We start from the raw sequence: 15,561 nt of genomic DNA, 5'->3' as shown, positions 1-15,561 counted from the left end.
AGAGAGAGAGAGAGAGAGAGAGAGAGAGAGAGAAAGAGAGAGAGATTTTGAGAAAGCCAGATGTTAACTTTTTAATTCAGTCTGTGGATTAAAATTCTACAAGCAAAGTTGTTGAGGGAATGGGAAACTTTCAAAAATAAGATCTTAAAGACACAAAGAGACATCTAATTCTAAGAAATTCTACAAGAAAACTGCTAAGCTCTCTTAGAACTCAAAGTAAAATAGAAATTGAAAGCATATCACAGCCAAAATCTTAGAGTTCCCGTGTCAAAGAAAAAATATTGCAAGCAACCAAAAACAAAGAATTCAAGTACCAAGCCAGGATCACACAAGAGTTGACAATTCAAAAAATTTTTGCTTTCCCAGTGCATAAGTTATGTTTAACTATACTGTAGTTTATTAAGTGTGCAACAGTATAATGTCTAAAAAATATGCATAAATTAAAGTTATCATATAAATATAATAACTTCAATAAATTGTAATCTTTTGCATGCTGGAGTCTTGCCTCAATGTTGATGGCACCAGACTGAGCAGGACTGAAGGGTAGAGTGAAGGGGCAGTTGTCTTAAAATAAGACATTTTCATCAGTAATAGAAAAAGCAGATAAATTGGGTTTGCTGCAATAATAACATAACTAAAAGCTAGAAAATCAACAATTTAAAACTCCAAGAAATGCCAAAATAGAAATCCTGAAAATTAAATGTGATTGACAAACTGAAAGGATTTTTTTAATTGAATTAATAGGTAAAACAAATCACTAGTGTCCAAAAGGGGGAAAGGTGAATTCACAACCAGAAGAAGAAATATTGGGAGCTATTTTATTCAACAATATGCCAATGAAATTGACAGTCTAACATGCTTATTTGCAAAAATTTAATCTGCCCAGATTACAAGAGCAGTAAATAGAATATTTAAATAACACATTAGAAAAAGAAAATAAAGATGTAGTAAATGAACTCCAGCCAGGAGGGAAAAAAATCCAGGATCAAAATAAATTTTACAAATAAATAGATTACAAATAAATTTTAGGGGTGGGGGAACAGTGGACTAGGAGAATAAACATTTGTATAATATTACCTCTATATGACAAGTTATTGTACAAAATTTGTTTTACAAATATTGTTTCATTTGTTTTGCCAGACTTTTTAAAAATTCTAATACTACAGAAACTGTTTGGAAAAATAGATAAAGAAGTCCAAACATTCCTTCTGTGATGCAAATATGGTCTTGATACCTAAAATAGGGAGTCAAAATAGAGAAAGAAAACTTAATTTTTTTAATGAATGGTAAAAATTTTAAATAAAATATTATCAAGGAGACTGGCAATATATCAAGATCATACAGCATATGAACAGCCTGAAGTTACACTAAGAATACAGAGCTGATTCAGTAATAGGAAAACTATAAACTTAATTCACCATATTAAAAACAAAAAACTTAACCTCCATTCCTTTTTTTAAAAACAAAAATAAAGAATAGCATAATAAATGAAGCTTTCCTTAACATAAGTAATATCAATTTAAATAAAAAGCATTGTCTATAATGGAAAGCTAGAATCCATTCCAATAAGACAGCAATAAAATAAGGATGTCTATTACCAGCACTACTATTTAATATTGTTCTGGTACTATATTATATGATATCATACTATAATTATATCTATAACAATAAGAAAAAGCAATTAAAGATAATAACTGTGTACAAAGCTTAGCAGAAGTATCTTGGTCTGAATTTATCATCTCTCCTATAGAAATATACTAAAGACCCCAAGATTTTCTTCCCATTCCTATTACAAGTAACAAGAAGAAAGAATATCTGTTTGTCATCAAATATATTTGTCATAGCAGAAACTCCAAATCGTAATAGTTTTCAACTTTTATGACATAAAAGCAATGAAGCTGGTTTATTCATGAGTCTTCAGATTGGCTGTTTTAAAAGATACAAGTGGTACTGCCTTCTAAGCCACTTTGAGCTACACAAAGGAACCCTGTTGTCACATTACAATTTTGACCCAAAATGTTATCCAGTTTCATGTTCAAATGTGAATGTTTCATGAAAGCCATGCACCTTTAAAAGGGTCAAATGGTTTGTTACTGCTAATAATCAAAATTATATGCCCCAAAGTCTCAATTTTCACAAAAGCAATACAGAAATTTTGAGTAATGGCAATGACATTATTGAAGTAATTGGATAATCTTTGCAAAGGTCTTCTTTTTAAAAGGAACAATACTTAAATGAATAAAAAAAATCTAAGCCACTCAAACATACACTGTAAGTTGACATTTATAGAGGTTTAAAAGGCATTTTTCACACATTTCACTGGGGTTTCACATAATAACCTTGTAGGTAAGAAACCAGTTGCTCAAATTAGTAATGATGACTTTAAGGTTTGCAAGGCATTTTACAAGTATTCTCATTTTATCCTGACATCAATCATGGAAGTTGGGACTAGTGGTCGATGATTATTTTCATGACTATGCTTGATTATTGGAGTTTAGGATCTTTAGATCCTGAGTAAATTCTATCCAATTTCAAGCCTATGTTCACATAATATTTCCCTAGTACAGTATAGATCCAGATCCTCTTATAGCTTGCATTTATATTAGCACTTTATGGCTTACAAAATTCTTTACCACATCTCTAAGAAATGAGTAGCATATTATGATTCACACTTTAAAGATGAAGATCTACTGTCACTCTCAAATTAGCATCACCTGGCTTATGTAGCATTATGCTTATAGTGTTGCTTTTGAGGGGCACTGGTTTCAAAATGACTATAATGAAACATTTTTAAATCAAAAGTCTTATTCCCAAAGCAATTACTTACATTTTAGGATGGCAACTGTTGAATAAAATTATAGGTAGAAATGGATATTATATCTCCTCCTTTAGCAGTAAACATGAAAGTTGCCTCCTAATAAAAGACAAGGAGTCACAAGGTCTTCATGCTAGAACTGGCCTATCTTATGCAAAATCAGAATTGTATATACACACTAGTGAGTCAGTGTTTATTAAGTGCCTACTTGTGCTAAGAACTTTGATAAACCCTGGGGGGGATCTTTCTTTGTATTTCCCCCAAATACAAAAAATAGCAAAAGAATACCTGCCTCTAAGAAGCCCATAATCTAATGGGGGTGACAAATTCAAACAACTATATATAGGATGAATAGGAAATGATGAACAGAGGTAAGATACTAGAAGTAGGAGGGACTGGAAAAGGCTTCCTGTGGGTAAGTTTTAGCTACAGCCAAGGAAAACATGAGGTAGAGATGAAGAGAGAGAGCATTCCAGGAATGGGGACAGACACTACATATATATATAAATAACTTAACAGAGAATCGGGATGTATCTATTATTTCACTGGCATAGGGAAATTCCAAAGTGAAGGAAATTCTCTCAGCCAATGCAGGTCAGCACTTTCTCTGTAATTTAAATCTTTGGCCAGTGGCTTACACACTGAGAGGGTTAAGTTATATGTTCAAGATTCCACAGTCATCATGAGAATCAAAGCCAAGAATTAAAACAAGGTCTTCTTAACTCTGAGGTCAACTCTTGGTCCACTACTACATCAAAGATATCAAAAACAGATCTATAACACTCCCAAATCTAGCCCCAACCAAATTAAATGTAATTAGGAAGTATTTAATAAAACAAATAAAAATACAATAAAACACAGATAACATCACATTTTAAAACGAAGTCAATATGCAGCCTGCAGGGATCCTTATGTTTAGTGGCTGCATTTCTACTTAAGCTTGATACCACTATACTTACACCACAATTTCTCCAAAGAAATTCTCAACTAAATTTAGAAAGGGTAATGGAAGCAAACAGGAAACTGATTATATCTTGTTAAATTAACATAGAAAGAAAATTCAACTTTACAAACAGTCTGTCAATTAGCAGTTATTAAGCACATACTACATTCTCACCAGGCCCTGTGAATACAAAGAAAGGCAAAAGACAGTCCAAGAGATATTTGCAGAAGATAGTCCCCTGTTCTTCCAGGACTTCACAATCAATTCAGTATTTAAATATTTTCACATATTTTATTTATTCACATAAACTTAGAATTTAAAAATTCTCTTTAGCTACATGGAAGAGGAGGCACAGATTCATCCCATCACCAAAAATGCCTGCCTGGAAACTAGGTCCTTTCTGGCTCAATTCTCTCCTTGTTTTCAATACATCATCTGTGCTATTCATCACTAATATGTCCATTCTCTGCCTTCCTATAGCTCCAGAATGTTCCAGACTCTATGTAGATTTCCTATCCATTCTTTAAAACCTCATTCAAATGTCATTTCCTTAAGAAAGCTTAAGGAGGTCTCCTAGCCAGTCAGACTGCACATGGCATATTATAGTTATTTAAGTTTCTTATCCTTTATCCAGCTTCTAGTTCCATGAGTGTGTGCCACATATACACACTATTAATGGAGACAGATGTTTGAAATGTTGGTTTCTGGATATTTTAACTTTGCTGCCTTTTCTTCATAGTATTCCTGCCATTAATCTACATAACGTTTATTCCCAAAGTGTAGAATCTAAACAGAAGTCTCCTAAAAACATAAAACACATCATCTTTTGATCATATCCATATATCCGTATAATATCCAAGTTTTACTTCCCCCAACTAGAAAAGAGTACAACAAAATTAATCATTTTTATTTAAAAGAAATGTTACAAATAAATGTGCAAAATGAATTTCCATGATTAAATTCACACAAAAGGGAACATGCATACTTTACATAAAATTTAGTCAATATTACATGACAGTCAAGGATCTGGCAAAATGCAAAGACCTTGCAGCTACAAAAGACAAATGAGATGTGAAACCAAAAACACATGAAATTAAGTCTCAAGGTAATATACAATTAAGCAAAACCTCACATAAGCAGTGTTACCAACACAGATCCCATAATAATATTCTATTTTAGTTCCAAAATGCTATGTGCCTTTCATTTCCAAGAGAATTAGTGTGTAGCAATCTTTATAACAGTGGGGAGAAATGATGTTACAGGAAAGGTAACAGTGAAGTGCCCAAAGTAGGCACCAACGGAAATATAAATGAATTCCATACACTCTTGCTCACTCTCTTTGGAATGCAGCAGTATGGCATCACTGGAATAAATGCCAAATATTACTGTCTAAACTGAAAGAAATTATTAGTCATGGATAAGAACTTAAAAAAAAAACCTGGTTTTGTTACTTTGTTCCACTTTGATCTTCCCTGAAAAGATGATGGATTCACTTTCCTCAGAACCATATTTCTGAAGTGAAATTACTCATATCAGCAATAAGCCTTAGCTAAGATGGAGTCTGTTCTAGCTTCTGTAGTAATGTTCATTGCTCCACACACCAACATACAAAGTCAGCATGTGAGTGTATCCATGAACAAAACAAACCTAAAGACCTATAATGGTGACCTTAAGTAGAGGAAGTATTCAGACTGCATTTGCTAAAGCATACTAGCTGTATTTTTCCTCTGTGTTTAGATCTGAAGAAGGAATTAATTTCTTCTGTACTAAGGCAAGCTGCTGGTTTTACTATTCTATTTTAAATCTTGTTACACTACAAGAACTAATATTTACATATATAGTTCATTTCCCCATCAAAAGGCTCAATGAAAACGATGTAAGCTATTGCCTAAACAAATGCCAATTTCTAAAAATGGTCCAATCCCCCTCCCCCCTCCAATACAAAACTCCTGGTTGTTTTAGTATACAGGGTATAAATGAACCTGTAAAGCTAACTTCATCATTAGAATAAAGAAAATAAACCAAGAGAAAGCTCAAGCTGTTGAAAAACTACCTGGGTACTCGCTCTGGTACACTGTGATTTTTTTTCCCTTTTCCATTCATGCTAGAAATGTGAGGCCTCACAAAAGGAAATCCAAAAATGGTATATTACTTCCCAACCAAGTCTCTTCCTGGTTAGTCCCCTGGAAACTATTCCTTGGTGAGGCCTATATCCCACCAGAACTGGGGAATATTACAGGTTAGTATTGAGTCCTCCAAGTGTTGCAGAATAACTCAGCAGTACTTCAGTCCAAAAGCTTCTCTTGCAAGGTCAAAGTTTGTCATCAGTCATTTCTAGAAACTGAGCATAGACATCACGGGAACATTCTCCTTTTTGGTTGAATAAGAACTTGTAATAGCTGCCATCCGCACAGATTGCTAAGGAAAAGGAAATCCATTTTATCTTTTTTTTCTTTTGAAAGTTTAAAGTGTATTAATTCCTTTTTCAAAACTGTCAATGAAAACTACAAACTAAAATAATACTCCTTTTTTTTGGAAATACTGGTCTCAAAGTTAATACCCCAAACCATCTCCCACTACACCAAATTTACTCTAGTTGTTTTTTTTTTCCCCCTAAGCTAAGCAGACATGATGTTTTCTTTGGAGGAAAAACTGTATCTAATATCAGGCAACTCCTAATAGAACTCACATGATAAAGTATCTAAATTTCCTAGAGAAATGATTGAGACTAATTAAGTGGTCACACTATATTATTATTCTCCAAACAATGCACTTTGAAAGGTTCTTACTGAATCTACAACAGAGGAGAATCTACAAACTACAAAGGATTGATGCTGATGGTAATTCTCCTTTAGATTTTATAAAGCCTTCATTTGGTAGTCAGAAATCAAAAACTGATGAGGAGGAAAAAAAAACAACTTTATGTGCTCCCTTGGTTAAAGAGAAAGTGGTTGGGAAATTTTTTTTCTTAAGAAAAATACAAGACTCCAAAAAGAAATTCTTACCTATGACAGCATTTGGCTCTGTTCCGAAGGCACAAATGCATGGAGAGCCTGAGGGAACCTGAAATTTGGAAAAACTCCATTTGGAACTGAAGTATTTTGGAAGAAAACTGGCTGATGCCAAACTGGGAAGGAGGAGGGGAAAAAAGTGATCAGGTTATCATATTACAGAACTAAAGTTATTCAGAACACTTAATGATACTGAAAAATCTCACCCAGCTAAACCCAGGATAGTAAAAATCGTTTATGTAAAGTACTAAATCTAGCAAAGGCAAATAAAGTTTTCTATCCCGCTCTTCTGTAATAAAACTTGGAGAAAAGAGATTATTGAGAAAGTGTTGGGCCCTAGAAAATGGTTTTGTGATATAATCAGAAAAGAGAATGTTGAATGAAACAGAATTAACAAGCTACAAAATTAATATTCTGGATCCAACTTCTCCTATATCGCAGATACACACAGCTAAACAAAAATCAAGAAATCTTATCAATAAATACTTTATCCCAAAAATACAAAAACAGTAACCCCTTGAACCAACTAGTTTATTGAGGAGCATTAAGACTTAAAGGTGAAAGTAACTTTTGGAGTCATCTGTTCCAATTCTCTAAAGAAGTTAGGATCAGAGAGAGAGCAAGCAACAGAATGGATACTCAATTCCAAAGCTGTAAGGCCAAGGCTTCTCTTGACTTCCTCCTCTTTCTGGCCAGAGTATTATAAGGCTTTAATCATGGGGAAGGAAATTTGTAACATAGACACTGTTTTGTTACAAAAGACTATGTAACATTTCAAAGCCTCCCAAAAAATTAACTGCTGACATCACAGATGATAGCTTCCACCACCTATTTCCACATATTTTGATGAATTATCCTACATTTCATCCTATTTTTCATGTCAAAATTTAATCTCCAAACTCTTACCTAGACTGCTTATTCCTTTTGGGATCTTCAGCTGCAAAAATGTGTACGGTTCCATGATCACTTGATACACAGATGAGTGAAGCATCTTGATTGAAATTAATACTGAAAAGAAAACAAAAACAGAATTTTTCAAGGCTGAGATTGCAAACTGGGACCACTCACAGAATATGAGTGATAGAAGGGATTTTAGAGACCATCTAATCCAACTCTCTCCTACAAATGAAACAAACATAGGGAGAAGTGACTTGCCCAGTGTCCCAAAGCTGAGATGGCTGGTATTAGAACCAGGACCATGCCATTCCTAGTCAAGTACTCTACCAGAGTGCTGGGTTCATTAGCCGCTACAAAGATATATTGAGGAGAAAAAAAAATCACATACCCCACACTCTAAAAAAGTTATATAAAATTGTCTATATTATGATATTTCCCAAAATATTTTATTTTTGTTTAGGAATTCGGTTCAGAGTTTACAAAAGCACCTCAAACTAACAAATGCAAAATGAACCAAATACTATTCACCTCAGGACCAAAAACCAACTCTTCCAAACAGCTCTCTGAAAACTAACAATAAATCATGTAAAAGGACACTATTCTATTTTATTCGTGTCTTTAAATGTTGAGGGTAGCAAGGTCACACTTAAGAAAGAAGTTAAGTAAAGATAAAACCTACGTCAAGTCATAAATTGTTAAGCAACACAGGATTTAAAAAATTCCATTTGGTGTCTGACCTATGTAGAGAAAGAAGAGAACTTTTGATTAGAAAGTGACCATTATGGGGTTTGATGCAGGTTTGGTTTTTCAGTTTTATCATGAAAGAGGAAACTGATAATGATGTAGAGGCTCAATGAAGGCAGCCAAGATGCCAATCTTCTCCTTAAGAGGCACTACATTAATTAATCACAGCAAATGAGTTGAATTAAAAGTATTCTCTAAGATCCTTGATATTACCATAAGCTCTCACTTAGGCCAGGGCAAAGCTGGAGCAAGCAGAAGCATCAAGCTTTTCAGAGAATATTGGCATAGAAACAAAGTCCAGGGTTTTTAAATGCCAAAAATATAAGTTAAAATTCATATTAATATTTTTTCCTTTAAAAAAAACAAAAGTACAACATGACTCATAACAGATTAAATGTAGAGTCAAGTGTATATTCTTTTTAAATAGTCTTATTTCACATCTTGATTTAAAACTTAAGAGAACTATTGTTAAAAAACAGATCATGTACTTTTTTTTTGTTATCCATATCCATGCCTGCAAAAAATCTAGTTACTGGGCCTATAGAGTTTAATTCAAGGTATTTAGAGGCCAGAGCCCAAAAGAGTTTCTATGATGAAAGCTAAATCCAAACAACTTGATAAAATGTAAGCAAATGTCACAGATGAAAAAAAAATCACTCGTGCCATATAAGGATGAGATGAAGAAAAGGATGTTTTGCCTGAAGAGTTTTTAAAGGGGGACCTATGTATGTAATATGGAAGAAGGGTTTAAGCTTGTTCTGCCTGGTCCTAGAGGGCAGGAGTAGGAACAACAGGGCAGAAGTTGTAAAGAAGCAAATTTAGGCTTCATCTAAGGAAAAAAAAACTTCACAACAATAAAGAGATATCTAATGAACTTTCCAAACCAGTCTTCAGTTGCAGTGGGAATTCTTTTGGGAGAGTAAGGAAGGCTATTAAGGTCCCTTTCCAACTCTGAGATTCTGTGAAAAGGACTGGGTATTCTCTTTATTGAGTTAGATACTTTAGTGAATGCAATTAAATCCTAGGACCAAAAGTCCACTTACTTTCTATCACTATGTAAAAATTAGAAAAGAATAAATGAACTCTTTCAGAGATGAGGAGTTCAGTCTCTGAAAGGAGATCAATAACCATAACATAATACTGCTGCACTCTCTAACTCTTCAACTCTTCCTCCCTCACTTGTTCTTGAAAGAAAAAAAAAAAGGTATAAAAAGCATAACTACTATTATTTGAGTTTCTCTTTAGGTCATCCATGCCCTAAATCACACAGTTGACAAACTTGACTGTTCTCTCAAACCCCTATATTGAAATGAATTATGATTCATTTGAGAATATGTTCTTACCAATAAATATTTGCTGCTTGAGATCCTCTTCTCAGTTCCTGGATTAAGTGCCCTGATGAAGTATCAAATATTCTTATAAGGGTCCCCTTTGAAAAACAGTGAAGTGTCTCATTATCAAAGATTTCAGAAGTCCCAATTCATTTTTGTACTGCCTTAAATTCATTGTTGTTACAAATCTATCATCTATACTATTCTCATATACAAATATTATCTGCAATTTCTTATACAATCTAAGTTATATAGAACTGCTTTGTTTTCTGGCAAAACTTTTCCACTTAGCATTAAAACTGATTAACAATATCATACTTGGACTGAGAGCAAAACGGGGATTCAGAATTAAGTATTCTAAGTGACCTAGTCCATCTCCAGCAGGCACAAATATTCTACTCTTACAAAGTTAGGTATGTGAAGATCATTAATGATCTCTGAATCATGGACAACATTCTTTAGCCATCAATCAACTACTGTACATCCCATTAGTTTAAAGCCAGTGACAATTAGGAATGATACACTTGTTGTACTGTACTTATTCCTTAGCTGTGTCTCCACAAAATCATGTAACACATGTCCCAGACTGGCAGAAATTACCTTTGGACTGTGTTATACCCAACATCATTTGGAATATGAATAGCAGACTATGTTAAGATCAAATTTCAACTTCACATCATCTCCAATTCTTTCAATATTTTGGCTACTAAAAAAACATCTTCAGTGATTGGGGGAAGTTTGTGTCAGTTTTCCAGCCTAACAACTAGATCCTTGTAATTAGAATCAAAATAATGTATAAACAAGTTAATAATTCCATCATCAACTTTACAGTATTTAGTGCCAAGGATGCAAGTTATGACTTATAACATATAAGCTTTCAGATTGCTACCAGTTCCAACAATCTCCATCTTCAAAATAAAAACAAAATAATGTAACTTTGGTCTTAAGTAGAAACCAGAAGTCCAAACCTAAAAATAAATGTCTTGGTTGTTTTATTTTTTTAATGTGAATAAAGGGGCAGCTAGGTGGCTCAGTAGATAGAGCGCCAGGCCTAGAGTCAGGAAGACCTGAGTTCAATTGTGGCTGTAGACACTTCCTAGCTATGTGAACCTAGACAAGTCACTTAAACCCATTTATCTAGCCCTTGCCCTTCTGTCTTACTGTTGTTACTAAGACAAAAGTAAGGCTTTAAGAAGTACGTGAACAGTGTGTGTGTGTGTAAGAGGGAGAGGAAAGGAGAAAAGGAGGGAAAGAGAGGGAAAGAAGGAAGTAAGGAAGGGAAGGAAAGGGAAGGAAAATAAGCTTAGGCTAAGTGAGGTCAAATCCCAAATGAAAATTTATGAAAAGGTTTATAAAGAGACAGATTACATTTGACAAAAGAAGGGACTAAAAATAGGCAATGTCAATTTCTAGCTTTCCATAGTGGCAAGCCCTTAACAAAGAAACAAATCTAAGCATATTAGGATTTTAAAAACAAAAACATGTTTTCTAAATATCCAGCCTAGTTACACCATATAAACCAATGAAATCTTGTGACTACAGAGGCTTCTAAGCAGTTATAGGTGGCACCTAAAATATGTAAATACAGGCTAATGATATAGGTAAAGTAAATGTCAAGAAAGCTTTACAAGTCACTAAAAAGTGAAATGAAGGATATGATTAAAGGAGCAAGGAATTGTATCTGGTCTTGACATTATATACATCATATGTGATTATGTCTAGAAAAACAATTCCACAAACATCTTCGTTTTTAAAACATTGATTTTCACAATATGTCTATGTTAAATGTCAAATAGTATGAAGTAGTAGAACAGACTAAAAAATTAGTCTCAATGACACTATCTGAAATTAAGCTTACTTTTTCAGATGCTGTTGCAATTCTTGTTCCCTGGAGGTTTAAAGCTATACAGCTTAGAACTCCTTCATGTGCTGGGATATCAACTGGAGGTTTTTCTGTGTTGGCCAGATCTACTATCTGCACGTGGCCTGTATGTGTTCCAGGGAATGCCAGGAGAGAATTGTTGCTATTTGGACACAAAACACATAGACCTGGATGCAAAAATATTCAGAAATGAGGTTCAAGACTGTGTAAATAGCCAAACTGTTCATATTTTGGCCATCCCCTTTCTGCACCATATTCACAATTGTTTGGATTTAAAATTAAAAATCAAAAAAAGGATCCTACTACCCCAAACCACAATCACAACAAAAACAAAGAAAATAAGTTTAAGCATCTCAAATTACAAAAAATGTATCTTATTTCTTTCCTTTTTTGAATGCCCAAAGGTTTCAATACTAATTGAAAGGCACAATTTTACTCCATGGTCTCTAACAGGATTCAGAATTAAGTACAATATAAGAAGACCCTTAAGAAAATATCTATGGTATACTTCACATGTTCCATATTTCCCAAAAGTTCACAAAAGAGGCATCACTCAAGCAAAATTTAGAAGAGTGCTCACTGAACATAATCTATAGGGTGTTTTGGAAACAAAGGTGAAGAGATGAGTGAAAAGAAGACAAAGAAAAAAATGTTAGAAAAAGCAGAGGCAGAGATAATATAATGGAACTTTCAGTTACTTCTAGGACTTCTACTTCTAACTTATTTTATTTCTCTCTAATTAAAAAACAATACAATCAGATAAAGCCTTCTCTTCCCCCAATTTAAAACTTGTGCCTAAACTACTACCACTGCACTTGCTAACTTTAAATAAAATATAGGTTTTCATGTAAAACCTTTTGGAAATTCTAAAGAACTATTTATTTTTATGTCTTTAAATAATTTATATACCTTTCCATTTTGACACCAAGAAAAATATCAATGACTCAAAATTTTTGACTCCCTTCCCCGACCCCATTTACTCTGAAACCACACTGCACTGCTATCTGAAGTAGATTCTTCAAAGCTGGACAAAAAATGGGCCGGTGAGCATCAATATTCCCTCTGGGTCATTAATATACATATGGCCATTTAAGGAATAGGTACAGTGATAGCTAACCTTTTAGAGCCCCATCTAGCCCCTCACCCCTTTCTAGACCAAGTGCTGTGCTCCACCCCAGCCCTAACCCCATCCCCCTTACCCTAGACAGGGGGAGGGAGAAAACACTCCCATTAGGCTACTGGGCAGGAGCATAGGTGATGAGAGGTACGTGTGGAGAGGGGAAGGAGTGTCCCAAAAGCTCTGCTCCCCTCCAGCTCAAATGTTTAGCATAGTGCCTGACACATAGTAAGGGCTTAATAAATATTTTGTGACAGAATACTGATTTTCTTAAGAGGCAGTGGATAGATGGCCTTTTTGACACAAAGATGTAGGCTCATATTCTACTTCTGACACATTCAACTTGGGACAATTTAATGTAAACTCTCAGTTTCACAAGAAACTCTCTAAAACCATAATTTGCTCATTTGTATCAGTGATGGGAGTTTTTTACCCAGAATTCCCTACAAAAATGAAATTTCATACATAAATCACTACCATGAAACTAAGTTAACACATAAACAAACTTTGACTTAACTCTTAGTATGCTAAATTTAAGAGGATCCATAGTATCCAATGACTAACAAGGGGATATACTACTGAAGGAAATAAATTCTATCTGTAGTTATATTTTCACTATAAATGAAATAAGAAGTAAGAAAAAATATATAATAAGAAGACTATTCATATACCGATTACAAACATGGTAAACAACAACTACTTTGAAAGATTTAATAACTGATGAATGCAATAACCAATCACAATACCCAAAAGATAAGGATAAAGTATACATTCCACTTCTTGGAGAAAAAGAGATGGACAGCAAACAAAGTTACACATACATTTTCAAACTTAACCAATACAATAAAATTTGTTTATGACAAGTTAGTTTTAGTGGGAGAAAGGAGAGTATTACATGAAGACAGAAGAAATAATAGTGATAAAAAGAAGACAGAATGCAACACATAAACACAAACTTAACAGAAGTAAAGCAAAGTAAAACAAAGAATCCAGACAAGAAAGGTAGTATTAGTATGACCATGTTAAAGTTGACATATACTTTAAGTTCTACATGGAAAACATGAAGTTTTATGCAAATCCACTTTTTATTTCACTTGTAACATGGAGGACACAACACAATATTGTATGATGATTAACTGAATAATTTAACCTATTTTCAGCAATACAAAGATCAAAGATAATTCTAAAGGAATTACAATGAAAAATGCTATCCACCTCCAGAGAAAGAAATGATATTGTCTGAATGCAGACTGAAACATACTATTTTTTATTTCCTTTATTTTTCTTTCACATGACTAATAAAGAAATGTGTTTTCCATGACTGCACATGTACAATCTCTATCAAAGTGCTTGCCTTCTCAATGAAGAGGGAAGTGAAGAGGAAGAGAGAAAATTTGGAACTCCAAGTTTTGAAAGAAATGTTGAGGGTTGTTTTTATATGTAATTGGAATAAAAACAAAATATAAAGCAAAAAAAGTCAAGTTCATAAAAAAGAAAATGTTTATTTTTTCAAAGTAACTGCATCTTATGGATCAATAATCTATTGCAAAGAATAAAGAGGTGTAGAAATTCTACAAAGAACTTGGTAAGATCCTCCAAGTTAAATCAACGTATAATTTTAATGCTTGGTAATTTCATCATAATAGCTAACAATTATACATGGCTTTAAAATTTATAAAGTGCATTACATATGCTATCTCATTTGATCCTCACAACAACCCTATCAAGAAAGTGCTATTTAACAAAGAAGGAATCAAAGAAGTTAAGTAACTTATCCAGAGTCAAACAGCTAATAAGTACTGGAGGGTAGAGTCAAACTCGGTTCTTCTCAATACCAAGTCCAGCACTCCAGACACTATCCCTCTTAACTGTCTTTGTACCTCTTTCAATGCAAAAGTGAGAATTGGCAAGAATAGATTAAAAAACAAAAATCAGTTGCAAGACTAGGGAAAAAAAAAAGGAACAAGGAATTAAAGAAGCCAAAGACTCAGAAGCTTCATGACATATGAATACATTCTTTGAGAAGAATGTTCAACATGGTGAGTGGTCTGATAGTGAGTGGAAGATACTAAGGCTGCACTGATAGGGGAAAAGTGTTTGAACTTGATATTGTAAATCACCAGAATTCACTGTAAATTTATTAAAAAAAAAAAAAGAGGAATCTTCTAGAGAAAAAAAAAGTATCTCAGGAGTATACCATGCCTTGGAAATAGTTATGCAATGTATAGATAACTGTAAACAAACAAAAAAATGCCACTAAAATCTACTATCCTTTCAACCATCTTACAAGAGACACAAATATATCCATATTCTTGCCAATTTGAGTGGATACTTAGTCACATAGAACTACTCTTCATCAAAATGTTCCACAAAAAAATTTAAGGTAAAATATTTGTTTGCTTTTGAGGGGGGGGCAGGGAATAAGGGGTATAGGGAGAGATCCTATCTCACCCACACTGGAAGTACAAAAGCCATTCATGGGCCCTATCTCAAAAAGCTTTAATCAGCTCTATTTTTTCACCTTAACCCTGTTTGTCTCTCCTTAGGTAGTCTAATGGTCCTCTAATCCTGAAGGCTCACCATATTGTGTGGACATTGAATCCATATTTTCTGAAGCTCAAAATCTCCAAACTCAAGCATTCCACTAGCTCAGCCTCCCCAGCAGCAGGAACCACAGGCATAGTTGGAAAAATGATTTTTGGTGGATAGAAAGCCAGGCCTAGAGACAGGAGGTCCTAGGTTCAAATTTGACCTCAGACAATTCCTTAACTTTATGATCCTGAGCAAAACAGAACCCGAAAGGCCTAGCCAACACTCAGTA

The 15,561-nt window shown here is 33.9% G+C and overlaps 1 protein-coding gene across 5 annotated transcripts in view; it reads right to left on the bottom strand.

Annotated features, from left to right (window-relative positions):
* Nucleotides 1-4,644: 4,644 nt before the first annotated feature.
* Nucleotides 4,645-15,561, bottom strand: part of WDR45B (WD repeat domain 45B) — a 106,581-nt gene continuing 95,664 nt past the window's right edge. For 4 of the 5 annotated variants that reach the window (XM_001368078.5, XM_007483426.3, XM_016430919.2 and 1 more), the window contains 5 exons: nucleotides 11,600-11,790; nucleotides 9,754-9,839; nucleotides 7,676-7,777; nucleotides 6,764-6,885; nucleotides 4,645-6,176 (listed from right to left, as the gene is read on the bottom strand). In XM_001368078.5, the coding sequence (XP_001368115.1) occupies nucleotides 6,070-6,176; nucleotides 6,764-6,885; nucleotides 7,676-7,777; nucleotides 9,754-9,839; nucleotides 11,600-11,790 (608 nt within the window). In that variant the 3' untranslated portion in view covers nucleotides 4,645-6,069. The remainder of the gene's footprint in view (nucleotides 6,177-6,763; nucleotides 6,886-7,675; nucleotides 7,778-9,753; nucleotides 9,840-11,599; nucleotides 11,791-15,561) is intronic. The other variant, XM_007483427.2, reaches the window with a different exon arrangement.

Source organism: Monodelphis domestica, chromosome 2, assembly GCF_027887165.1.
Source record: "Monodelphis domestica isolate mMonDom1 chromosome 2, mMonDom1.pri, whole genome shotgun sequence".
NCBI classification, from domain to species: domain Eukaryota; kingdom Metazoa; phylum Chordata; class Mammalia; order Didelphimorphia; family Didelphidae; genus Monodelphis; species Monodelphis domestica.
Note: the sequence above shows the minus strand (reverse complement) of the source record. Positions and strands in the feature narration are given on the sequence as shown.